Raw genomic sequence first — 27,113 nt, 5'->3', positions numbered from 1 at the left:
TCTATAACCCGGACACCTGCCCAAGGCTGGCACTATCCACAATGGGCTGGGCCCTTCCCCCATTGATCACTAATTGAGAAAATGCCTTACTGCTGGATCTCATAGAGGCATTTCTCAACTGAGGCTCCTTCCTCTCTGATGACTCTAGCTTGTGTCAAGCTGACACACAAAACCAGCAAGTATGCTCTCCTTCATAAAGAATTTTCTTTTGTGATGCTGTTGGTGTTTTGTTTTGAGACAGAATTTCTCTGTGTAGCTCTGGATGTCCTGAAACTTGCTCTCTAGACCAGGCTGGCCTTGAACTCACAGAGATACACCTGACTCTGCTTCCCAAGTGCTGGGATTCAAAGCATGTAACACTATTGCCTGACTTCAGTTTCTTTATTTTAAAACCATTCTGACCATGTCTGAGCGTCCAGCTCCAAAGCACAAATCCCATCCATAACATCGTGCAATCAAGCCAGTCCTGCCACCATCCGCCTTCAGAACTCTCTGTCTTCCTAAACTGAAACTATCCCCGTGAGCCGCTCGCTTAGTCACAGTTCCTTCCAGTCTTAGCACTCCATCCTGTTTCCTGCCCCAGTAGACCTGAGACTATTGGGTCCCCAGCAGGAGACTTAGGCAGTATTTGTCTTTTGATATCAACCAGCTCTTTGCAGCCCGGGTCTCTGGAGGGGCATGCCATATGGGAGGCTCTCCTTCCTCTTTACAGTGTCTGGGTAGACTGTCAGTCAGTGCATGCATCCCTTGGGCTGCTTCTGCTTCCAAACACCTTGGCTCTAAAGTACCTTTTGCTGGTCGTTGGTACTGTGGATTGGTGAGTGGAAGTTTTGAGGAACTTTTCTGTAAATTTCAAATCAACTACATCTCAAGGGAGCAAGGAAGTCGAGGAACCTGGGTGTGGCCCTCACCGGAAGAACTCAGGCAAGGAGTGGTTTTAAATGCCTCCTAGCTGGCTAGGGCTGCGCCTGGGCTGCAACTGTTAAAGCCTCTCATTCAGCATCCCAGCCCTGCCCTGTCCTGTCTCTTTCTCTGATGGCCAGACTGGAACGTTTGCTGCTGCCGCAGGGGCTGCTTCTGTGGGTGAGTGGAGGCACAGCAGGGGGGTGGGAACCCCAGCTGGGTTCTGGCAGGCTATCATTCCCAGAGCAGTATGTGTGACTGGGCCTAGAGGTAATAATGGGTCTCATTTTCCAGCTCTTGGCCTGCATGGTGGAGGTAGAAGATTAGATGAGAAGATCCAACACCTAATGAGACAAAGTTAATTTATATCCTTAGCTTTCTTTGCTACAAACAGTGTTTTGGTTTTTTGTTTTGTTTTGTTTTTTGCTATCTAGCTTTTCTTTTTCTTCTACTTTGTTTTCTTTCTTTCTTTCTTTCTTTCTTTCTTTCTTTCTTTCTTTCTTTCTTTCTTTCTTTCTTTAGACAGGGCCTCCCACTGGCCTCCAGTTCACAGGGATCCGTACACCTCTGCTTCCTGAGGGCTGAGACTAAAATCATGAGTCAATATATCTAATTTTTTTTTTTTTACAAAACTGGTTTTATTATTTTCTGAGACTCCTTTGTCCTTTCTCACCTCATAAAGGCTTATTTTTTATTTTAGTTATATGTGTATTGTGTGTCTGTGTACATGTGTAGGGGGCCAGTGCAGGCTATGTGCATGTTGTGAGTCTGTGTACATGTATAGGGGCCAGTGCAGGCTATGTGCATGTTGTGAGTCTGTGTACATGTGTAGGGGACCAGTGCAGGCTATGTGCATGTTGTGAGTCTGTGTGCATGTGTACGGGCCAGTACAGGCTGGTGAGCATCAAATCCCCTAGACCTAGAGTTACTGATTATTGTGAGCTGTCTTCTGCAAGAACAAGCACTCTTAGCTGCCGAGCCATCACTCCAGCCCCTCGTTATCTTATTTTTAATGTTTTTTATGATATTATTTTTTGTGTGGGGGGTGTGGGGGCCAGGCTCATTTGTGGTGGTTAATGGACAACTGTCAGGGGTTGATCCTTTCCTTCAACCTTGTGGGTCCCAGGAATCAAACGTAGGTTGTCAGGCTTGCTGGCAAGCACCTTTCCCACTAAGCTATGTCACCCGTCCCTTCCTCCTCCCTCTTTTGAGACAGATGCATAATGTCTGTCCCAAGCTGGCCTCTATCTCATGTTTCTCCTGCCTCACTTCCTGACTGCTGGAATCCTGGTTCTGAGCCACCAAAACTGACTACCCCTTAGCATTTTCCAAGTGTGATTACCTCCCCAGATTGTGTTGTCAGGGTACATAGGCCTGTAACCCCAAGACACAAGAGGATCAGGAGTGCAGAGTCACCCTCAGGTACACAGGGAGTTGAAAGCCAGCCCAGACTATAAGACACCCTGTCTCAAAAAAAAGATATTAATATTTTGCATTGCTACAGTAGCTAATCTGTGTGAGAAGCTGACAGAAACCGGCTGGCTCTGGGTTAATCTCACCCGAAAAGAGTAAAAGTAGTCACCACTTGAAAATGGCATTCTCTGCCTAACTGTCTGCTGAGATTCTCTCTCCTAGAAAGTAGTGCCTCCCAAATTGCTGGCCTTCAGTCAGTGGACCTCAGCAACCTCTGGAGTTCTGTGAACCCCCAGGGCATCATGTGTCCTCAGACTAAATCCCTTGGGGACTTTCATGGATGGGCATGTGACTCTGGGCACTTTCTCAATGTTGTGAAGTTCTTGAACCCTGGAAAGAGACCATAGACTCAATCCAATTATAGTGAAAAGATTTGTTGATTACTGCTAGCGTGACAACAATCTCTGAGCCAAACTTGAGATTTCAATGAGAAGAGGGGGTGAGGACTTTTTTGTTGTTGTTTGCTTGTTTGTTTTGTTTTTAAGCCAAAACCATAAGACGACCTTGAGTATCTGCAGAAACAGGCTAAGAGCTGTTTTGATCTGCCAAGATTAGGTAGTCAAGGTAACCTGAATGTCTGCATGAACAGGTTACAGAAGCAGAAGAGAGTTAGTCCTCACATAACAAGAGGATGGTCACCGTACATTTCTAGGTGGGGGAACACCAAATCAGGTTTGCTGGGACACGGTCCAAGAATGGAGTCCTGTGAGAATTCTGAGTGCTTATGAGAAAACTCCAAGAAAACAAGACCTCAGTTTTTTTCCAAAGCATGATATTGTTCTCAGAAGGTGTTTCCATTGCCCTCCCGGGTGTAGAAGGTATCAGTGAGTCCACTTAGGATTACCCATTACAACTGGCTATTGTCATTTGTTTATTTGCCTCCTCGGCAAAACGTGTTTTTGCCGCATGCGTCTTGTCCTTGTGATGGTACACTTTACTCATGTGACTCCTCTTAACCAGCAGAGAATAAATTATTTGATGCTCTGAATAAAGTTGGCAATTGTGTGAGACTTTAGCTGATTTATCAGCTCCATTCTCCCAGGTCCCACCAACTCTGGAGCACAGGGTTACCAAGGGCTTCTCTTCCAGAAACTGGCGTCAGACAGATGACTAGTAGGTATCAAGATGGATGGAGTACCAAATGGAGGTTTTTGTGGTTTTCGGGGGGTTTTTTTCAGCCATTGTATCAGAATGTGAAGGATAACCCTCCCCTTCCTCTTGGTGGCTTCCTTTGCTTTCAGAACGGCAGCTGCAGTGAGTCACTGTGGGAAAAGCAGCCTGAATTGTGTTTACGAAACCTAGCGGAAAGGAAACCTAGCAGAAAGACTGTGCTGTTCTTTTTCAAGCTTTGATTTTCCCTTGTCAGGCTGTCCAGGGAGCACTACTGTTGGGTTTACAAGAAAGTGCCAGCATGTTCAGTATTTTTTTTTCCTGGGTTCTAAGGATCCAGGTCGTTAGACAAGCGGTTTACCAACTGAGCCATCTCCCGGTTTCATCATTTGGTGCTTTAAACTGGACGTGACTGCCCAGCCTGTAATCTCAGCATTTGGGGAAGTAGGGACAAGAGAGTCACTATTTCAAAGTCATCCTCAGTTGTGTAGTGAGAGCCCAGCCTGGTTTGTGTGAGACCATGTCTAACAACAAATCAAAAAAAAGGAGGAGAGCCATACATCTCTTGCCATGCAGTCTTGAGGACTAAAGTTCTGCTCTCCATAAACAATGTAAATTGTAGGCCCCCTGTGACCCCACTTCTCTGGAAGCCGAGAGAGGCAGGGCTTCCCTAGGGCAAGCTCTAGATTCAGTGAGCGACCTAGCCACAGTAAGCTGAGTGGAAAGAGATGGAGGGAGACACCCAATACCAAACCCCGGCCTCCCATACACAGGCATGCAAAGGCAAGGGACCCACGCGTGTGCCCGCACCTGCATGTGTACCACACACGTACACACACAAAATAAATAAAGGAGAACACTGAATGAAAATGAGGACATGACCAACCCTAGGTATGGTTGAGGAGAAGGTTTTTATTGTAGATATGAGGGGGAGAACAGACAGAAGCATCCGGAAAAGTCCAAAACAGGGAGAGATGGACATGACCAGTAGACTGTACCAGGCATGAGAGGAAAGAGAGGGAGGGTGAGAGAGGAAGAGAAGGGAGAGAGGGCAAGAGGACTAAGAGGGGAGCCAAGGACCAAGAGTCCAAGAGAGTTCATGGCCGAAATGACAGATTCTTATTGTTATGATCTGCAGTGAGTTAGACCACAGCAGGTTGGTTCAAACCATAGCAGGTGATAGAATAGCCATGCAGACAGAGTTTGGATGTTGAGTTTATTAAGAGGAGAGGAGGGGGACGGGGAGGGAGGGGGAAGATGGAGGGGGGAGAGAAAAGGAAGGAGGAGAGGGGCGGAGATCTACGTCTTCAGAAGAATGATGGGGAAGAGAGGAGAGAGAGAGAGAGAGAGAGAGAGAGAGAGAGAGAGAGAGAGAGAGAGAGAGAGAGAGAGAGCGAGCGCGCAAGAGCGCAAGCTTGCAAGTTCAGGAGTGGGTGGAGTTTGTCTCTTAAAGGAACCTTTGCACCTGCTTGTAGTCAGGGAACTGCTTGCCATTTGCAGAGGGGTGCCAGGTCCCCAGGGTCAGGGCCAAGGTGTGCCTGAATACTAATACTTATAGAAAAGAGAAGCTGGGGAAAGGGAAGGGAAGCTGGAGGTTTGGAGAGGTTTAGGGTAGACGGTGGGGACGGGGTGGGGAGAGAAATGCTGAGAGGAGCCAGGACTCTGTAACAGGTACCCGTGATACTGCAAGAGCCTGGCAGCCAGCAGCTAGGGGTGCACCTTGGTATGTTTATGTTAAAAAGTCACCACAGTTAGCCATTTGTCCTGAGTTTCTTTGGGACCTCATTTGGTAGCCCCTGAACTAAGGATCCTCCTGCCTCTACCCTCCAATAGCTGGGAACACAGGCATGTGTCACTGCATCAATGCTACACAGGGCTGAGGATGGAAACCGGGACCTCATACATGTTAGGCAAGTGTTCTGCCAACTCAACTACATCTTTAGCCCCTCAATCTTATTATTTTATTTTGAGAAATTTGGCAGTGCTAGGAACCACACGCAAAGCCTTGCCCATGGTAGGCAGGCAGTCCGTCTTAAACTCAGCTACGTGACCCCTCCCCCATTTCAATCTCCAAAAGCATCAGTGCCCTTTGAACAACAAAACGAAGAAAGTCTGAGAAGGAAGCACACCTGTAGCCCAGCTATTTAGGAGGCCAAGGCAAAAGACTTGGTCCAGGAGTTTGAGTCTAGCCTGGTATGGGGGAATGAATAAGAAGCCACCCAAAGGGTCATATGCTTGAATGCTTAGACACTAGGGTGGGACTCTACTTGAGAGGGATTAGGAGGTGTGACCTTGTTGGAGGAACTGTATCACTGGGGGTGGGCTTTGGGGTTTTAAAAGCTTGAGTCAGGCCAAGTAGTTCTGTCTTCCTGGATGTAGAACTCTCAAGCTACTTCCCCAGCATCATGTCTGCTTCCATACCACCATGCTTCCCGCCATGATGACAGTGGACTAAACTTCTGAAACTGTAAACCAGCCCCAATTAAATGTTTTCCTTTTTTTAAATTGATTTTTATTCTCTGCTCCCCTTCCTGCCTCTCCCCTCCCCGCTTCAACCCTCCCCCAAGGTCCCCATGCTCCAATTTACTCAGGAGATCTGGTCTTTTTCTACTTCCCATGTAGATTAGATCTATGTACGTCTTAGTGTCCTCATTGTTGTCTAAGTTCTCTGGGATTGTGGTTTGTAGGCTGGTTTTCTTTTTCTTTATTTTTTTTTTTTTCGAGACAGGGTTTCTCTGTAGCTTTGGAGCGTGTCCTGGAACTCACTCTGTAGACCAGGCTGGCCTCGAACTCACAGAGATCTGCCTGCCTCTGCCTCCCAAGTGCTGGGATTAAAGACGTGTGCCACTGCCGCCTGGCTGTAGGCTGCTTTTCTTTGCTTTATGTTTAAAAAACACCTATGAGTGAGTACATGTGATAAGTGTCTTTCTGTGTCTGCGCTACTTCACTCAAAATAATATTTTCTAGCTCCATCCATTTCCCTGCAAAATTTAAGATGTCATTTTTTTTTCTGCTGTGTAGTACTCCATTGTGTAAATGTACCACCACATTTTCCTTATCCATTCTTCGGTCGAGGGGCATTTAGGTTATTTCCAGGTTCTGGCTATGACAAACAAGGCTGCTATGAACATAGTTGAACACATGTCCTTGTGGCACGATTGAGCATCCTTTGGATATATACCCAAAAGTGGTATTACTGGGTCTTGAGGAATGTTGTTTCCCAATTTTCTGAGAAATCGCCACACTGACATCCAAAGGGGTTATACCAGCTTGCATTCCCACCAGCAATGCAGGAGTGTTCCCTTTTCCCCACAACCTCTTCAGCATAAGTTGTCATCAGTGTTTTTGATCTTGGCCATTCTTACAGGTGTAAGATGGAATCTCAGAGTTGTTTTGATTTTCATTTCTCTGATGACTAAGCATATTGAACATTCCTTATGTGTCTTCCAGCCATTTTAGATTCCTCTGTTGAGAGTTCTCTGTTTAGGTCTGTACTCCATTTTTTTATTGGGTTATGTGATCTTTTGGTGTCCAATTTCTTGAGTTCTTTGTATATTTTGGAGATCAGACCTCTGTCTGATGTGGGGTTAGTGAAGATCTTTTCCCATTCTGTAGGCTGTCATTTTGTCTTGTTGACTGTGTCCTTTGCTTTACAGAAGCTTTTCATTTTCATGAGGTCCCATTGATTAATTGTTTCTCTTAGTGTCTGTGCTGCTGGGGTTCTTTTTAGGAAGTGGTTCCCTGTGCCAATGCATTCAAGTGTACTTCCCACGTTCTCTTCTATAAGGTTCAGTGTGGCTGGCTTTATGTTGAGGTCTTTGATCCATTTGGACTTGAGTTTTGTGCATGGTGATAGATATGGGTCTATTTTCATTCTTCTACATGTTGATATCCAGTTATGCCAGCACCACTTGTTAAATATGCTTTCTTTTTTCCATTTGATATTTTTTGCTTCCTTGTCAAAAATCAGGTGTTTGAAGATGTGTGGATTGATATCCAGGTCTTCTATTTGGTTCCATTGGTCCTCCTGTCTGTTCTTATGCCAATATAAGGCTGTTTTCAGTACTGTAGCTCTGTAGTAGAGTTTGAAGTCAGGGATTGTGATGCCTCCAGAAGTTCTTTTATTGTACAGGATTGTTTTGGCTATCCTGGGGTTTTTTTTTTCTTTTTTGCTTTTCCATATGAAGTTGAGTACTGTTCTTTTGAGGTCTGTGAAGAATTTGCTGGACAATGCATTGAATCAGTAGATTGCTTTTGGTAAGATTGCCAAATGTTTTCGTTTTTAAGAGTTGCTTATGGTGTCTCTTCACAGCAATAGAACATTGACTAAGCCACTTGGGCAACTTACCAAGATCCTTTCTCAAAAACAAAAGCAACTAAATACAGGTCTGATGCACAGGCTTATAACCATAGCTACTCAGGAGAAGGCAGGAGGACTGCAAGTCCAAGTCTTGCCTGGGTTACAGAATGAGTTCAAGGCCAGTCTGGACATTTAATGAGATTCTGTCTCTAAATAAAAATTACAAAAATGACCAGGCATGGGGGCTGGAGAGATGGCTCAGTGGTTGAGAGCATTGCCTGCTCTTCCAAAGGTCCTGAGTTCAATTCCCAGCAACCACATTGTGGCTCACAACCATCTGTAAAGAGGTCTGGCGCCCTCTTCTGGCCTTCAGGCATACACACAGAATATTGTATATATAATAAATAAATAAATATTAAAAAAAATGACCAGGCATGTAACTCAGTGGTAGACTGTTTACCTAACATATATGAGGTCCTGGGTTTAATTTCAAGAACTGAGGAAAAAAAGCTGGGACTATGGCTCTGTTGGTAGAGTGCCTGTTCAGTAAGCATACATCCCCCATAAACAAGGGATGGTAGTTTGTTGTAAGGAGGTAACTTGTTAGTTCCTGGCTGCCCAGACTCCTGAAATAACCACACAGAAACTATTATTTAAATCACTGATTGGCCCATTAGCTCTAGCTTCTTATTTGCTAACCCTTATATCTTAATTTAACCCATCTCCATTAATCTGTTCATCATCACGAGGTCTGGCCTACCACCAAAGTTTCAGTGTGTCTATCCTGGCAGTGGCTCCATGACTTCTCTTTGACCCCGCCTCCTCCCAGCATTCAGTTTAGTTTTCCCCACCTAACTAATTTCTGCCCTGCTATAGGTCCAAAGCAATTCTTTATTAACCAATGGTATTCACAGCATACAGAGGGGAATCCCATATCAGTAGCTCACAACTGCAAGCCCAGAACCCTGGCAGTGGAGGCAGGAGGATCAGAAGCTCAAAATTATCTTTAGCATGCGCTGGAGTGATGACTCAGCAGTTAGGAGCAATTTCTGCTCTTATAGAGGACCTGAGTTTAATGCTTAGCACCCATGTCAGGTAGCTCATAATCATCTGTGCCTCTGGTTTCAGAGGATCTAATGACCTCTTCTGGCCTCCTTGGGCACTGCACTCACATCACACACACACACTCACACATGCACGTGCACACACACACACACACACACACACACACACACAACCATTTTAACTAACTTAAGGATAAAAGAGTTTGTTTTGCCTCACAGTTTAAAATCACGGTCCATGGCAGGGAAGGCTCGGTGGCAGGAACATGAGGCAGCTGATCACACTGATTCCACTGTCAGGAAGCAGAGAGGGATGAACTCTGGTACCCAGCCAGATTCCATCTTTTTTTTTCAGTCTGGGACCCCAGGCTATGGGATGATGCCCCCTACATTCTGGGCCTTCTTCCCTCAATCATCTAATCTAGAAACTCCCTTACAGCCATGCCCAGAGGGTTGTCTCCATGGTGATTCTAGATTCTGTCAGGTTGACATCAGCATTAACGAGCACAGATAGAAATGTGTAAAATAAGATGATAGGAATGGAACTGAGCCTAGTAGCATCCACTGTAGACAAATAGGTTGTAAGTGTTTGTTGATTATCGGATTGAATTAGAAAGAAAAAAATTTCAGGCAACGAGGAGATTGCTCAGTGGTTAGATCTCTTGTCATGCAAACATGGCAACCAGAGTTCAGATCCCCCCAAGCCCTGGTAAACACCAGATGCCTTAGCACGTGCATCTGTAATCCCAGCACTCATATGGGGAGATGGCAGGCAGAGGAGACTCCCTAGAGCTCATGGGCCAACAAGTCTGTTGTGTTCAGCAGTGAAGTATAGGAGTGACCTTGTCTCAAACAAGGTAGAAGGCCATGACTGACATGTGAGATTGTCCTCTGACTGTCACACGTACACCGTGGCATGTGTGTATACACACTTATACACGAGCAGAGGGGAAAGAGATCTAGCAGCATGGTATTTTTAAGAAAAGGAGCTGTGGTGGTTCTTGACTGTAATCATGGCACTTGGGAAGCCGAGAACAGAGAATGGCAGGTTTGGGATATCCTGGGGCCTGGAGAGATGGCACAATGGCTGATAGTATTCGCTGTTCTTTTTAAAGCTTATTAGATGATACGTACAGCAAAGTTGTAATTAGACACATCTGCAATGACTGTTCTTGCAGAGGACCCAGGCTCAGTTCCCAGCACCCAAATGGAAGCTCAAAACACTCCTTAAACTCGGGAGGCAGAGGCAGGCAGATCTCTGTGAGTTTGAGACCAGCCTGGTCTACAGAGCTAGTTCCAGGACAGGCTCCAAAGCCACAGAGAAACCCTGTCTCGAAAAAACAAAACAAAACAAAACAAAAAAAACACTCCTTAACTACAATTTCAAAGGATCTTCTGGCCTCGGCAGGCACTGCATACACATAGCGCACATACATATATGTAGACAGATGCTCATATAGAAAGTGAAAAAATTTTAAATGTTGTTTTGACATAGAGTCTTACTACGTAGTTCTGGATATCCAAAACCCCCAAAAGTCTGCCTGCCTTCTGATTAAAGGCATGCATCACCAAGCCCTCATCATTTTTTAAATAAATAAATAAATCGGTGTGGTGGCTCATACCTTTAACCTCACTACTCAGGAGACAGAAGTAGGGGCATCTCTGAGAGTTTGAGGCCAGCCTGGTTTACAGAGCACATTCCAGGATAGCCTTGGCTTTTCCACAAAGAAACCCTGTCTTGAAAAACCCCACAAATTTTTTTCGAGATCTGGAGACCTTCACAGGTACCAGGCATACATGTGGCACACACATTTAGTCAAAATATTCATATGCGTAAAATAAATAAACTTTAAGATTAAAAATATTTTATTTTTATGTGTGCGTGAGTGAGTTTATATGTATCGTATGTGTTCTTGGTGCCCACAGAGGTCAGAAGAGGATGTTGGATCTCCTGTAACTTGAATATGGATGGTTGTGAGCCACCATGTAGGTGCTGGGAATGGAACCCCGGTCCTCTGGAAGAGCAACCAGTGCTCTTAACTGCTGAGCCATCACTACAGCTGGGGAGACAAGTCTTTCAGTGAACCTAGAGCTAATCTACGCTTGGCTTCCAATGGGCTTCAGGGATCTACCTGTCTCCATCCTCAGTGCTGGAGTTAGACATGCTCTACAGGCCCAGGTGAATGCTAGGGATCCGAACTCAGGTCCTCATGCTTTGATGCAGATACTGACTGAGTCAGCTCCTAGCCCCAGAGGCTTGTTCTTGCCTGCCTCTGACCACACTTTCATAAACTGATCAGTAGATTATTTTATGTGTTTACTTAAAGGCATCTATGTAATCTGTGTTGGCTAATATAAAACTCAAGCTCTTCTTAAAGGCATCTATGTAGCCCATGTTGGCTAATATAAAATTCAAGCTCTTCAGACTGTAATTCACACCTGTAGCAGTTTCTCCAATGTGGGTGTTATCTGTCAAGTTATTCTGACATTCTAGTATTCTGGACAGGAAACAACTTCTCACTGCTATGCTTGGGGCCATTTTAAACAGCAAGTTAAGCAATGTGAATACTACAAGAGATAAAGAAACAAAGGTGGGTGATGCAAGGCCTGAAAGATAGACACACCTGTGCAAAGAGAGAGGAAGCAAGAACGGAAAGAAGTTCCTTGCTTGCCCTCACCCCGTGTGGTGACCCACTTTTTTATTTTTTTATTTTATTTTGGTTTTTCAAAACAGGGTTTCTCTGTGTAACAGTCCTAGCTGTCCTGGAACTTACTTTGTAGACAAGGCTGGCCTTGATATTCATGTTTACACACAGGCAAAGTACTCATATGCATAAGTGAATGAGAGAACCTTTAAAGTGTAGGTGTGGCCACTGAAAACAACACATGCTAGAATAAGCAATATACTGACACCAAAGGCTCACAGCGCCGGGCGGTGGTGACGCACGCCTTTAATCCCAGCACTCAGGAGGCAGAGGCAGACGGGTCTCTGTGAGTTCGAGGCCAGCCTGGTCTACAAGAGCTAGCTCCAGGACAGGAACCAAAAGCTACGGAGAAACCCTGTCTCGAAAATCCAAAAAAGAAAAAAAAAAGGAAGCTAAAAAAAAAAAAAAGCCGGGTGATGGTGGCACACGCCTTTAATCCCAGCACTCAGGAGGCAGAAGCAGGCGGATCTCTGTGAGTTCGAGGCCAGCCTGGTCTACAAGAGCTAGTGCCAGGACAGGCTCCAAAGCTACAGAGAAACCCTGTCTCAAAAAACTAAAATAAAAAAAAAAAATAAAAAATGGCTCACAGCCATACAGGCCACACACCAATTGCAGAGATACAAAGCCACCTGAATTTGGAAACTGAAGAACATATCTGGATCCCTGACTACTACTAACCAGACTTAGGGAGACTTGAGCATAAGTGTAGTGTTTGCTCTGCACAAGGGTCCATATGGGAGCCAAAGTCTCTACCTCTTCTGTGCTGAGAGTCACCAATGGATGGGTCTCTTTGTGTTTCCCCTTTCTGATTCTAGGCAACAGTTTGCAGTGTAAGCAGTCCAAGCCAGTGTGGGGAAGATGAATTCAAATCCAATACCTTCTGCTGCCAATTATGTCCCGCTGGTGAGTTCCAGAATGCTTTCTAGAACGGTCCACAGGCTGGTCTTCTGATGGGAAAAGGTACTGTAGGCCTTTAGCTAGGAGAGACTGCACAGAGAGAGATGGAATCTGACTGAAAACGGGAAGTGGGTGTCACCTTAGCCACCAGCTGCTCCTTGTCCTCCCATCCACCTCTCCCCTACCCAAGCAACTGCCCCTGGCTTTGGAGGACAGAAACCAGAGACTGTGCCTGTCCAGAGGTGGGCGGGCATGGCATGTTCTACAGAAAAGCAAGGAGATGCTGTGTCTGCCCCTGGACCCCGCCCTCCTCCCACACAACTACCAGCATGCATCTGTATGCATCCATAACTAGTCTTTCTCTGTCCTGCCAGCCAGCTCCCAAATAAACTGCAGAAAGACTTCTCATATTTGTTAATCTATGTTCTACCATGTGGCTTTTACCTCTATCCCACACTGTGTGTCCAACTTGTTCGGCCTCTGGCTGCCTTGTCTCACATCTCTGCCCTTCTACTTCCCAGCACCCTCTCTGTCCCAAAAATCCTGCCTAGCTGTTGGCCACTCAGCTTTTTATTAAACCAATCCAAGTGACAAATCTTCACAGTGTACAAAAAAATTATTCCACAACATGCATACCTACTTGCAAACACACCTACGCATGCACTTATATCCACACAGGTCTGTGGACACCCATTTGGGTCTGTATACACACCTGTACACACTTGCGGGTACACAGCCGTGGCGGGGGGGGGGGAGACATCCCTACAAGCATATTGCAGAAATAGTGAGATGGGACTGATCTAACTGATCTAACTATGGGAGCCAGCGCATGCCCATAGCTCATACTGCTAAGTGTGTAGCTGTCTTTCCTGTGCTTCTGCCATAGGCTGAGAAGATGGTCACAGTGTAACTAATGTGGTGGGGACCTTGGCCAAGGATCCCATCTTTAGACTTTGGAGTTCTGTGCAACCATCATGGCAGCAACCTGGCATGAGAGGGGCAAATGGATGCATAGGCCTCTTGTAAGCAAGCTCTCTAGGACTGTGGAGTAGAGAAGAAGAATGTGTTTTCTTGGAAACCCAGCAGGACATCAGTCTCAGCCAAGGACTAACGCAGGGCCTCCACACATTAAGTTAGTATGAAGACTGTGGTTGGGTATTCAACTAGAAAGTTCCAAGGAGGTTGGGGGCCCAGGAGTGGATAGTATGAGGAGGTCTGGTCACCAAGGGCTTTGGGGACCAGGGCTTTGCTAGGCCCCCAAACACCTCTTTCTCCTCTCACATAGGCACCTACGTCCTTAAGCCATGCCAGAGGGACCACGGTAAGAGCGAATGTGTCCCATGTGAAGCTGGATATTTCATGAAGCACAGTAACAGTAAGATTGGCTGCTTTCAATGCTCTCAGTGCCGGGATGGTAAGTGTGCAGCTGTGGCCATGAGGGCAGCCTCTCCGCTGATAGTTAAAGCAGGCAGGCTGTTAGGGAGAGGAGCCACAGGCCGGTAACGAAGAAGGCCAACTCTGGCTTCTTCACACTCTTTACCTGACATAAAGGCCCAATGGGCTTTTTTCTCCCTCCTCCCCCTCTTAGGGCTGGGAGCACCGTTCCATGGTAGAACCTTTCCTTGAAGGGAAGCTTTGGGGCTGGGTACTCCTCCAATTCCTCTGCTATCCAGTTTGAAACTCTGTGGAAGGAAGAAAAGGGAGGCAGGTTGTTGTGTTTGTGCGGTCCCTGTGTTACACGACAAGGTGAAGGCATTTATGTGCCCAAGATGAAGAGCCTGGGAGGACGACCGAACTGCGTGGTAGAACGTTGTACACTGGGACAGACTCCCACCCTGATGACTGACCTACAGCCACCCTGTTTCCACAGACCAGGAGGAGGTAGCCGAATGTTCCCAGACAGCTGATCGTGAGTGCCGGTGTAAGCAAGGAACCTACTGTAACTCTGAAAACTGTGTGGAGAAGTGCCTTCCGTGCAGCAGGTACCAGCTGGGGGAGGGACGATGAGGATCGATCCCCACTCCTGGCCTCTAGTCCCCTAGACTCTGAGTCTTACTGTAGAGGGGCTCTTTAGGGTAGTGCCTGCCGCACAGATGAACTCAAACAAAGGGTGCTTCCTCGTGGAAGCTGCCTGGAGTCAGGGCTCATTCATTCATTCACTCACTCATTAACTCACTCAACAAACAACTTTTGAGCCCCAACAGTGAGAGACGCACAGTGGAGATCCATACATAGCATAAGACCACTAATATGGACTGGAGATGAAGTTATGTTGGTAGAGAGTTTGCCTACCATTTACAAGGCCCTGAGTTCCACCTCCAGAACTGTATAAACTGGGTGTGGTGGTGTAGCCTGTGATCCTGGCACTGGGAAAATAGAGGCAGGAGGATCAAGGTTAACTACACAGCAAGTTTAAGGTCAGTTTGGGATAGAGATATTGTCTGAAAAAACACTACTGGTGATGAGTGAGTTCATGACCCTGGGGGCCACTGCACACTCAGTTGGAAAAATCAAAAGATTACTTTTGGGTAGAGGCTCAATGAATCAGGGAGAGATGAAATCACAGAAAGTTCGGGGGGAAAGAACTCTAGGCAGAGAGGATGACAAAAGTGACTTACTGTTCATTTAGAATGGGGAAGGAGAGCTAGAGAGATGGCTCAGGGGTATGATGATCTGCTTTCCTAAGGAACTGAGTTCAGTTCACTGCACCCACCTCAGGGGTCCCATAATAGCCAGTAACTCCAGCTCTAGGGAATTGGATGCCTTCTGCTGGTCTCGTGGGCATCTGCTCTCACATGCACATACATCTAAACATAAAATAAACTTTAGAAATGAATTCAGTGGAACCAGGAACGTAGCTCAGTGGGTAGAGCGCTTTTATAGCACACACAAAACCTTGGACTCAATCTCTAGCACCACATGTACCAGATATGATGTCTATAATCCCAGTGCTTGTGGAGGCAGGATGACCAGAAGTTTGAGGTCATCTTTGGTTACATAATGAGTTTGAGGCTAGCCTGGACTACGTGAAATTCTGCCTTTAAAAAAAAAGTAAAAAAAAAAAATCTGGTGGCCACCTGCCAATGACCATAAGCAGGGAATGAAAACAGAAAGTTAGCCGGGTGATGGTGGCGCACGCCTTTAATCCCAGCACTCGGGAGGCAGAGGCAGGCGGATCTCTGTGAGTTCGAGACCAGCCTGGTCTACAGAGCTAGTTCCAGGACAGGCTCCAAAGCCACAGAGAAACCCTGTCTCGGAAAAAAAAAAAAAAAAAGAAAACAGAAAGTTATTCTTGTTTGGTTCTGGAGTCAAGAAGTCCAACATCAAAGGTGTTCACAGGTTCTCACTCCCTCTGAAGACTCTAGGTCAGTGCTTCTCAACCTTCCTAATTCTGTGACCCTTTAATAAAGTTCCTCATGTTGCAGTGATCCCTAACCATTAAATTATTTTGCTGCTACTTCATAAACGTAATTTTGCTACTGTTATGAATCAAAATGTAAATATCTGATATGCAGGATATCTAATATATAACCCATGTGAAAGGGATTGAGACCCCCAGGTTGAGAACCACTGCTCTGGGAGCCTCCTCTCTGGCCTCTTGTAGCTTCTCGTGGTGGCAGTGATTGCTGATGGACACGTCACTCTAGTTGCCACCTCCCTCTCCATGTAGACTTTGCATTTGTCTCTGTTTTCCTCTTGCAACCAAGTGACCCTAATCACGTGGTTAAGACCCATCCTAACCCAATGTGACTCCAATTTCACTTAGCATCATTTGCAAAGACCTTGTTCCAAGCAAGGTGAAGTTCCAAGGCTTCAGGCGCATGTGAGCTTGGGAGGACATTTTTGGGAGGTATCTATAGCAATAAGGCCTCTTGTATAATAGCTTAAATCTGTTATTTGTTTGTTTATTATGTGCATAATGTTTGCCTGCATGTCTGATGCCCATGGAGGTCCATAGAGGATGGTGGATTCCCTGGAACTATAGTTATAGGTGGTTGTGAGTCACTGTGTGGATGCTGGGACTAGAACCTACTTTCTCTAGAAGAGCAGCAAATGCTCTTAACCACCGAGCCATCTCTACACACACACACACACACACCTACCTTTGAAACTGGGTCTCCCTGGCTAGCCTGGAATTCACTATGTAAACCAGACTAGTTTGAACTCATAAGAACCTACCCTGCATCTGCTTCCCACCACACCAGGCAACAACTGGCATCTGTGAGGTAGGTTACGTACCCGTAAATATAACTCAGAAAACACTGAACTATGTGAGTAAAGACTGCCTTCAACTTCAGTTTGATACAGGCTCTTGATGGTCTGTGCATGTTTGTCTCTTCCCTGCTCACACTGTCTTTGTCTCTAGGCAAACTTCTCTCTATGTGGAGGGACAGCAGGTCAGGTCTTCATAGATGGAGTTCTATCCAGGAGGGCAGAGGGCCCTTCCCTAAATATAACAGACACCCCTAAACTCTAATCTCTTCAGAGTGCTTTTGCCAGAATGACAAGGCGTAGCAGGCCATGCTGGGATGAGGCTGGTCCTTCTTAGCCCTGTGGGTAGTGAGGAGAGTGTTCTGGGCTGCCTGGGTGGGAAGTAACACACTCCTCCACTTTCCTTCCAGATGTCCGAACGGCAGAGTCATCAGGCAATGTAACGCCACAGTGGACACACTGTGTGACACGTTGGATTCAGAGTCAGGTAAGGAGCTGTCTCCTAAACTCTCACTAAAAATGTTCGCAGACTAGGCGGTGATGGTGCACACCTTTAATCCCAGCACTCAGGAGGCAGAGGCAGGCAGATCTCTAAGTTCAAGGTCAGCTTGGTCTACAGAGCCAGTACCAGGACAGCCAAGGCTACACAGAGAACCCCTGAATCAAATACCTCCTCCAAAAAAATGTTCACTGGTGTACTGGCTAGTTTTTTATGCCAACTTACACAGACTGGAGTGATAGGAAAAGAGAATCTTGATTGAGAAAATGATCTCCCACCAGATTGGCCTGTAGGTAGTCCTATAGAGCATTTTCTTAATAAGTGATTGATGTGGGAGGGCTCAGCCCGCAGAGGATGATGCCCCCAAATTGCTTTTGGTTATGGTGTTTTACCAAAGCAATAGAAACCTAAGCTGAAACAGCTGAGAAGGTGACGTTGGTATTTATAGTTACTATTAAACTCTACCATGACTGGGCAGTGGTGGCGCACGCCTTTAATCCCAGCACTCGGGAGGCAGAGGCAGGCGGATCTCTGGGAGTTCGAGGTCAGCCTGGTCTACAAGAGCTAGTTCTGGGACAGGCACCAAAGCTACAGAGAAACCCTGTCTCGAAAAAAAAAAACAAAACAAAAAACCAAACAAACAAAAAACCTCTACCACAATAGGGAAAATAGCCAGAGATTAAGAACAAATGACCGTGTTTGGCCATGTGCCAATAAAACTTTACAAAAGCAAGCCATGGGCTGAATTTTGCTTGGGGACTGCAGGTCAGAAATCCTGTCTTTGGGCTGGAGAATGGATCAGCCATTATAAGTTAGGCTCACAACCCAAAATGTAAGAATCTCGTCTTAGTCAGTGAACAGAATCCCAGAGTCGAGCTGCAGCGACCCCTCCTGGTACTTCAGTCTCAAACCAAGGTCCTTGTGAGTCCGGGCCTTCTATTTGTGTATCTGTCACCAACTGTTTTCACAGCAGGTCCTGATGTCCGAGGGCTCAAACCCTCTTTTGCCTCCTTCTATAATGTAGTCTGAACACCTCTGAGAGCTGTGATGTGTTGCTTCACCTTTCAAACTCAGCTTGTCCACTTCCACAGAAAGTTTTTTGTGTATTTATGCATATGTGTAGTGTGTTTGTGTATGTGTAAATGTGTGCGCATGTGTGCCTCTGTGTGTGAAGGTCAGAAGCCGACATTGTCTTCTTCCGTTGCTCTCCCTTTTATAAGACTTATTTTTAACGTATGTATGTACACACAATGTAATGTGCAGGTATATGGATTAACGCTGTGTGAGCAGGTGCCCGCTGAAGCTGAAAGAGGATCTTGGGTCCTCTAGAGCTGGAGTTAGAAGGGGTTGTGTTGGGTTCTCGGGAAGAGTAGCTTGTGCCGTCAGCCACTGAGCCAACTCTCCAGCCCCTCCACGTTATGCCTCTCACTGAACTTGGAGCTTACCAACTTGGCCAGATTGGCTTAGACACTGAGCTCCAAGGATCTGCCTGTCTCTCCCCTCCCACTCCAGGGCTGAGGTGCAGATGTGCACTGTGTGGGTGCCGCAGATACAAACCCAGATGCTCACGTGTGTGGCCTGAACCTTACCAACCAAGCCGCCTCCCCAACTCTTAAAGAAAGTTTTCACTAAAAACTACAAGCAGGAGGGGGTTGGAGATATGGGTCTGGGATTCAGAGCACTTGCTCTTGCAGGGAACCTGAGTTCGATCCCAGCACCTACGTGGTGGCTCACAACCATTAGATGCCCTCTTGCGATCTCTTTGTGCACTAGGCACACACATGGTGCACATATATACATATAGGCAAAACACACACATAAAAAAATCCTGCAAGGAGGGGCTGACACGAAGTCTCAGAAGATAAAAGCACTTGCCATTTGGGCCTGGCAACCTGGGTCCAATCCCTAGGACCTGAAACCCACATAAAGATGAATGGAGAGAACAAACCGAAAAAAAAGTTATCCTCTGACCTTCACACACATGCCATTAAACTGTTTATTTGTTTTTAAAAATGGGCTAGGGAGCTCAGTGGGCAAAAGCTTCCATCTCTGGGGCTCACTGGTTGTCAGTCTAGCTGCAGGTTGAGGCAGAGAGACCCTGTCTCAAGGTGTAAGTAAGGCAGAGAGTAACAGAACAGGACATCTGATGTCCTCCTCTGACCTCTGTGTGTGTATGCACATGAGTGCAACATGCACACACACATGTAGACACACGCACAAGCATATAAATATAATAAAATGCAATTGAATGCTAATAAAATAAAATAATCTAAGTGTTACACCACAGGTATGTAACTTCATCGCATATGCTATTGAGGCAAGAGGATCGCTGTGAATTGAAGGCCAGTTTGGGCTGCATGGCAAGATCCTGTATCAAAAAATGAATAAGTAGGAGCTGGAGCGATGACTCATTGGCTAAGAGTACTTGTTGCTACTGCAGAAGACCAAAGTTCCATTCCCAGCCTCGACGTGGGAGCCCACAACCATCTGTAACTCCATTCTAAGGGATCTGGTGCCCTCTTCTGGCCTCCAAAGGCACTGCATGCACACAGTGCACAGACATACCTGTAGACAAATACCTATATATAAAAATAGTTAAACATTTAAAATAAGGTAAATAAATAATGAGTAACAATTTTAGAAGGATGCTTAATAAAAAAAGCAATAAATAAGCAATAAATAGAAAGATTTTATCTGAGACTAAGAAAGCCTTTAGATTGAGATATGGGAGAAAGACTGGCTTCCTTAACCGTCAGTCATTCATGAAGTTGCTGACAGAGCCTGGGGTCCACAGTTCCCTCTAGCCTGTTCCTTCCCCCATGTATCTGCATCCTGGATCTCCCTGGGCTGTGATTTCACAAAGCGCAAGGCCAAGACTCCTGAATGGTCTGAGTAGTCTTTGGGGAGTAGAGCCACCTATCGCTGTTCTGGTGAGGTCACCCTTTGCTCCTTCCAAGGAGCTTAGCAAGATCCATGGCCTCTGAGCCTGGACAGAAAGCAGCTTCTGTGGTTTGTCACTCCAGTAAAGATGGTTGTGCTCAGCTCTGCCTCAGCAGCCTTCTGTCCCATTCCAGGAATGCCAAGCTGTCGCTGTCTCTGCCTGTCTGGAGCTGAGAAAGCTGTAATTATCACAGCTGCTGTCATGGTCATCATAGCTGCTGTCATCAAGATCATAGAGCTTTTCATCACCACCAGGTTTTATAAAAGAGGTGAGTGAATGCCAGGCAGTGGTGGTGCACACCTTTAATCTCAGCATTTGGGAAGCAGAGGCAGGTGAATCTGTGAGTCTGAGGCCAGCCTGGTCTACAGAGCAAGTGCCAGGACAGGCTCTGAAAGGTACAGAGAAACCCTGTCTCGAAAAAACAAAACAAAAACAAAAAAAAAGAAGAGAAAAAAGAAAAAAAAGAGATTGTGAAAGCAGTCTGTATATCCATGAGAAATAGTCATGTGCAGCTGTGTTTGTGTGTGTGTGTATGCATGCATGAATTCACACACCACATATGTATAGGTAGGTGTCCAGAAACCAAAGCATGAGATGCCCTGGAGCTGGAATTACAGGTGGTTATGAGCTGCCTGGCATAGGTATTAGAAACCAAACTGGGGTCTTCTGCGAGAGCGGTATTCATTCTTAACCTCTGAGTCATCTGTTCAGTCTCAGAAGAGGCAGTGTGCTTGACAAGGGTCTAATTTTCTCGCTGCAGACAGCCCTAAATAGTGCCAAAAGTAACGTCTCAGGTTAAGGGGTCATGTTGGCAGGGAGCACCTTCCAGGGTGTCCCAGCCTGGAACAGGGGACAGAGGGATAGATAGGCTAAAGGGGCTTCTGAAATCCCCTCCCAAGCCAGAGGTTCAGAGGTGTTGCCAGGTTCTGGAAACACCAGTATAAATTTGATATGCATTCAAGACATTTCTTCTTCCATTCCCTTCTTCTTCCACTGCACCAGGGTGTCTACGTTTACCACGTGCTTCAGAAGAGGTGATTCAGCTCTGTAAGTAGTGTGATGGGAATTCTTTGGTTTGTTTTTTGAGGGGGTGTCAGAATCTCTTATAGCCCAGGCTAGCCTCACACTTGCTATTTAGATGAATATGACTCTGAAATTTAAAAAAGATTTTTTAAAGTGTGAAATATGTGCATGGAGTCTGGAGAGATGGCTCAGAGGTTAAGTAAAAGCACTGGCTTTTCTTCTAGAGGTCCTGAGTTCAATTCCATCAACCACACCCTGGTTCACAACTATCTGTAATGAGATCTGGCGCCTGCAGGTATGCACACAGACAGAACACCGTATAGGTAATAAATAGATCATTTTAAAAAAAAGTATGTGCATGAGTTTTTCTCCCTGCACACACACACACATATATGCATTACATACATACACACATGCATAAATACATATATGTGGTGTGTATGTATGTATACATACATGCATACATACATACATATGTATGTGGAGGCCAGAAGAGGGTGCTAGATCCCTTGGAACTGGAGTTACTGAGCCATGCTGGGAACTAAACCTAGGCTCCCTGGAAGACCAGCCAGTGAGTGTTTGTTTCTTTCTTTGTTTCTTTCTTTCTTTCTTTCTTTCTTTCTTTCTTTCTTTCTTTCTTTCTTTCTTTCTTTCTTAGATTTATTTATTTATTATGTACACAGTGTTCAGCCTCCATGCCTGCAGGCCAGAAGAGGGCTCCAGACCTCATTACAGATGGTTGTGAGCCACCATGTGGTTGCTGGGAATTGAACTCAAGACCTCTGGAAGAGCAGTCAGTGCTCTTAACCTCTGAGCCATCTCTCCCGCCCCCCGTGAGTGTTTCTTAACACTGAGCCTGACCAAGAGTTCCTGACCCTCTTTCCTCCACCTTCAACACCAGTTTCCCAGGCTCTGTGGGTGCTATGCCTGCATTCCCTTACTAAAAATTCATGGCGGTGAGCCATTGCTGAGTGCTTAGCTCTTGTTAGAGTAGCAAAGCAGAAGGCCAGGGAGGTGTGGGCATCCTGCATCCTGGGGTTTAGATGGTGTTTGTGTCCTCTTTATCTGAGCTGAAGTCTGAGCTGGAAAGAGACTGAAGTTCTTGTGGTTTTGACACTAAGTAGAAACTGAGGCACAGAAAATCAAAGAGAGATATCTTGTTTTTATAAAAGACTGCCTGAATCCTAAGAGGGACACATGGTTTGGCCTGGGAAGGAGAAATAGATGAGATCTCCTGGGTAAACTGGGGGTGGGGGTGGGGTAGAGAGGAGGAGAATGGGGGATGGGAACATGAGGGAAGTAAATGGTCTGTCCAGTTGGGGCAGGGATGGGGAGGGAGAGCAATGAAAGAGATATCTTGACAGAGGGGGCCATTGTGGAATTAGGGGAACCTGGTATGCTTAATTCAGATTCTCTATGTATATTCCATCTTTACATGGCTTATTTTTCTTCACTTCTTTAATCTATGGCTGTACTCTTTAAAGACTTCTTTGCCTGGTGGTGGTGGCGCATGCCTTTAATCCCAGCACTTGGGAGGCAGAGGCAGGCGGATCTCTGTGAGTTCGAGACCAGCCTGGTCTACAAGAGCTAGTTCCAGGACAGGCTCCAAAACCACAAAGAAACCCTGTCTCGAAAAACCAAAAAAAAAAAAAAAAAAAAAGACTTCGTTTTATTTTTAAAACTATTTCTTTTTATAGCTGTCTATACTCTTTTTCTTCTCTCTCCCAAGCCTACACACATTTATCCAACACTGTGACCCATTCAGAGGTCTTTGTCATCTGAATTTGACATATCTGTATTCATTTTTATTACATATCTGTAATAATCATTTTCTCACCAGGAGAGCTTTTTTTCTTAAAAGCTAAGCAGACATGACTAGGACCAACTTCGTAGCCCTGCCTGTTTGTTCCACCCAGTCCAACATGGCAGAGGCATATTTACTGCCTCTGTGAGTCATGCACACCATCCCAGCTCCAGGGATGCAGCAGGACTATATCTCCATTAAGCAATTTGTAACATACTGCTCACAGACCCCATTTAAGTACAGGACCTCCCAAAAGAGAGAGAGAGAGTTCTTTCTCCCAGCACAAATCAGGAAGCCGGATCTTAAAGAAGCTGTTCAATTTTTGCTGCTGAGTCAGGAAGACTTCTCTTAAAGGAGCTGTGCCTCTGCCAACAAACAGAGTCTACCTGAAAAAAATGCAGCTACCAAGAAACTGTGCTTAGCTTTGTTCTTTTGTGTCTAGAATTCCTTCCCAAGCTCTCTCAGTTTTTATGTGGATGCAGTTGCCTCACATTGGCACATACTTGTAAGCAGAGGCTGCTCATTCATTTTCTGGCCACCCAGACCCGAGTAATCAATCACACAGAAACTATATTAATTACACCTTCACGATATAAGAGCTAGCCAGAAATATGCCTGAGTCATTGGCCATTTCTATTCATCTGTGTATTACCACAAGGGTGTGGCTTACTGGGAAGGTTCCAGGTCCTTTTCCTTCGGCAGCTACATGGCATCTTCCTGATTCCACCTGTTTTCTCTCCATATCTCTGTTCAAACTTCCCACCTGGCTTTACTCTGCTAAGCCATTGGCCAAAAGAGCTTTATTCATTAACCAATAAAAGCAACACATAGACAGAAGAACAGCCCACATTATTGATTTGTTTTATGTTTTTTTTCCAGCCTCCAATACACTACAAAGTTCTAATGAGTAAATATATGGCATTCCCGAAGCTCACTGGATTTAAGGACATTGATGTTCCTGAGCATGGACATAGAGGAAACAATGAACATGACAAGCTTGGAAGTGTTTGTGGAATATTCCTTTACACTGTGTGAATATATGTCACTGTGATTTGTTTACTAAAGAAGCTGACTGGCCAATAGCTGGACAGGTAGAGGTTAGGCAGGAGAGTCAAACTAAGAATGCTGGGAAGAAGGGTGGAGTCTGGGAGTTGTGAGCAGACACAGAGAGAAACAAGATGGGCATGCAGTACTGAAGAGAAGGTACTAAGCCACATGGCAAAACATAGATAAAAAATATGAGTTAATTTATAATGTAAGAGTTAGTTGGTAATAACCTGAAACTATTAGCCAAACATTTATAATTAATATGTTTCTGTGTGGTTGCTTGGGAGCAGCTGGCAGGGCAGAAACTTCTGCCTATTAAGTGCTGTTTCTAAACTTGAGTCTGGCCTCCCAAAGACTAATAATATATATGTGTTTGCAAGCTGTGACAATTTAGCTATTAAAAATGTGTATTTGCTAGGCCCTCAAGCTAAAGTCAAGTGTCTTTTGGTGCAGGACTGAGACATTCCATATAGCCCAGCTGAATTTGGAGCGGGCACCCACCCCACTGTGAACTCCAAATATGTGACATGCCCTTCTCTTATGTGAAGCTTAGCAGTTTGTGTGGCCAGAGGGCTTCCCTCCTTGAAGACCACTGTGGTCTTAAAGATGTGAATGTTTGTGTTCTGAACTTGTAGATTAGACTCAGTTTGGGATCTTGGTACTCAGAAGGTCTTCCTAGGAGCCAAGGTTAGGAGAACCAAATGTGCTTTGAGCCACCACAACCCTGCATTCTACATCAGGGTGTGACCAGATAAGGTGCTTTGTTACCCTAAGAGGCTCACAACAAAGACCCCTTGCAGGCCAGCCTGAGCAACCAAGGACCTTGACACACTGGGCACTGGAGACAGTGTCTGTGCTTTTAAGCTATCCAACCCCCAGGCATTTACATAAGAACTAGCCTTAGACTTGATTCCTCTCAAGCAGAGGGAGCTCGTGTGAATGAGAATTCCTCAAGAAAAACTGTCTATGTAGGTTAATTAACTGTTTAAAATTTTAGCCAGGTGGTAGTTGTAATGATTGTTGTGTCCTTTTAAGAGACAAGCCACGCCCACTCCCTATCCCATCCACTGAGGCAGGTTGATCTTCAGCTTCCAGCCTGAGCTCACTCTCTTTTCCCTCTTCCTCTTGGAGAGGCAGCTTCGCTTCTGCCTCTTTCCCCACTCCTCTGCTTCCCCTTTTTCTGTCTCTCTCTCCTCTTCTCCCCCCCCTGCTCTTCTCCCCTTCTCCCTCCATAACCCTCTGAATAAATATTCAATCTCACTCTGCATGGTGTGCCTATTCATGCTCTCTCTCTTACCTGCCCACCATGTGTCTCCTTGCCTGGGATCAGCCACCACTAGGAGACCGGCAGTAGTCTGCCTGGGATTGGCTGTTCCCAGGGCCCGCTGCCTGCTGCCACATCGCCTGCAACCACTACTTGGGGACCTCCAGCATTTCTGCTGCCTCCTGCCACTGCAGGGGATCCTGCAGCATTTTTAATTTTTCCATTACAACACCTTTAATCCCAGGATTAAGGAGGCAGAGACAAGTGGATCTCTTGAGTTTGAGGTCAGCCTGGTCTACAGAGTGAGTTCCAGGACAGCCAGGACTACACAAAGAAATCCTGTCTCAAAAGACCAAAACAAACAAACAAACTGTAGGGCCTGGGTCTGCCCCTGCTCCTGGGGTTACTTGACAGTTTCTGGTCAGCCAACTAAAACATTCTGTTAGTTTTTGTGCTCCCTGTGGTGCATTGTTTACTCTATCTTGGGTGTGGCAATTTCCCATCTGCCTGGGGGGAATTCCTTGTGCAGCAGCTAGGTATTTAAGGATTTCCCCAAAGTTGAATAAACAGCATTCAGCTGATCTCCTTTCTAATGACCCAGGTCTCTTGTGTGTTCTTTCAATCTCTAGGCCCTTGTCCAGCTCGCAAACTGTACTGAGAGGGTAACACAGAATCAGGTGTTACAACAAACAAACAAACAAAAAAACCCCCAAAAACAAAAAGATGGGTTCTGTGACTCAGAAACAATGCTCAAGATATGGGTCTAAAGAGAAAGAGTCTGGAATAAGCAAACGTAATAGTCTGGGAGATTGAAGAGTGACCTGGTCCTGCAGAAAGCACAGATCACTGGGCTGTTAACTGCACCCATTCCCGGCCTTCTGGGTGGAAAACAGATGTACATATTCCCCGTTGAGGGTACAACCCTGCATTTTAAAATTCCTGGTTTCCATAATGCTTCTCTGTGAGCACAAGGACCTCATGCCCTCTACAGGATGTTAGGTCCACATTAAAAAAATACTTTGAGGGTGTATGTGGGGAAGAGTTGAGGCAGGATTTCTCTGTATAACAGCCCTGGCTGCTCTGGAACTCACTTTGTAAAGCAGACTGTCCTTGAATTCATAAAGGTCCACCTACCTCTGCTTCCTGAGTGCAGGGATTAAAGGTGTGTGCCACTACTGTAATGGAAAAATTAAAAATGCTGCAGGATCCCCAGCGGCAGGAGGTAGAAGAAATGCTGTAGGTCCCCAAGTGGTGGTAGCAGGAGATGTAGCAGCAGGCAACGGGCCCTGGGAGCAGCCAGTCCCAGGCAGAGATGGCTGCCAGTCCCTGAGTGGTTGTTGGTCCCAGGCAGGGATGTTATGATTGTTGGTCACTTTAAGAGACAAGCCATGCCCACTCCCTGCTGCCCTATCACATTTGAGTGAACCAACCAATGAGAGCAAGGTAAGTGTAGCGCAGAACAGTCCCTGAATTCTGACTGGTGGGAAAACGTACCTGTAACTTGGCACAGATGTTTGTGGCTTTTCTGCTTAAATACTTGATGAAACAAACATTTGGGGGTGCTATCTGTTTCCGAGTCTGTACTGTTGTTCCTGGCTGGTCAGCGTTTGCTGCCCAATTCAATAAAGATCTTGCTTTGTGTAGACTCTTATGCCTGCCTGAGTTGATCCGAGAGCCTTGGACCCCACAAGGCTACTAAGTCCTGTCCAACTGGATTTCCTTCTTGCCTCATGTAGATCATTATTTTGCCAATCCTGATGTTTGCAGACCCCCACAATGTTATGGTTTTGGTCCCTTTAAGAGACAAGCCACACCCATTCCCCTCCCCATCCGCTGAGGCAGGCTGATCTTCAGCTTCCAGCCTGAGCTCGCTC

General features: G+C 45.9%; 1 protein-coding gene across 2 annotated transcripts; it reads left to right on the top strand.

Annotated features, from left to right (window-relative positions):
• The first annotated feature begins 935 nt into the window (after positions 1 to 935).
• On the top strand, positions 936 to 25,830 carry LOC142849959 (tumor necrosis factor receptor superfamily member 26-like). 2 transcript variants are annotated; one of them, XM_075972880.1, is made up of 8 exons: positions 936 to 1,083; positions 12,368 to 12,455; positions 13,735 to 13,863; positions 14,320 to 14,431; positions 17,072 to 17,148; positions 20,235 to 20,369; positions 21,104 to 21,148; positions 23,808 to 25,830. In XM_075972880.1, the coding sequence occupies exons 1-8, from the start codon at positions 1,036 to 1,038 to the stop codon at positions 23,837 to 23,839; spliced, it is 666 nt and encodes a 221-aa protein (XP_075828995.1). In that variant the 5' UTR covers positions 936 to 1,035; the 3' UTR covers positions 23,840 to 25,830. The 2 variants fall into 2 exon arrangements, with proteins under 2 accessions (XP_075828995.1, XP_075828996.1); XM_075972881.1 differs by lacking the exon at positions 23,808 to 25,830 and adding an exon at positions 21,349 to 21,412 and having other exon boundaries at positions 949 to 1,083.
• Positions 25,831 to 27,113: the final 1,283 nt, after the last annotated feature.

Source organism: Microtus pennsylvanicus, chromosome 5 (genome assembly GCF_037038515.1).
Source record: "Microtus pennsylvanicus isolate mMicPen1 chromosome 5, mMicPen1.hap1, whole genome shotgun sequence".
Lineage (NCBI taxonomy): Eukaryota > Metazoa > Chordata > Mammalia > Rodentia > Cricetidae > Microtus > Microtus pennsylvanicus.
Note: the sequence above shows the minus strand (reverse complement) of the source record. Positions and strands in the feature narration are given on the sequence as shown.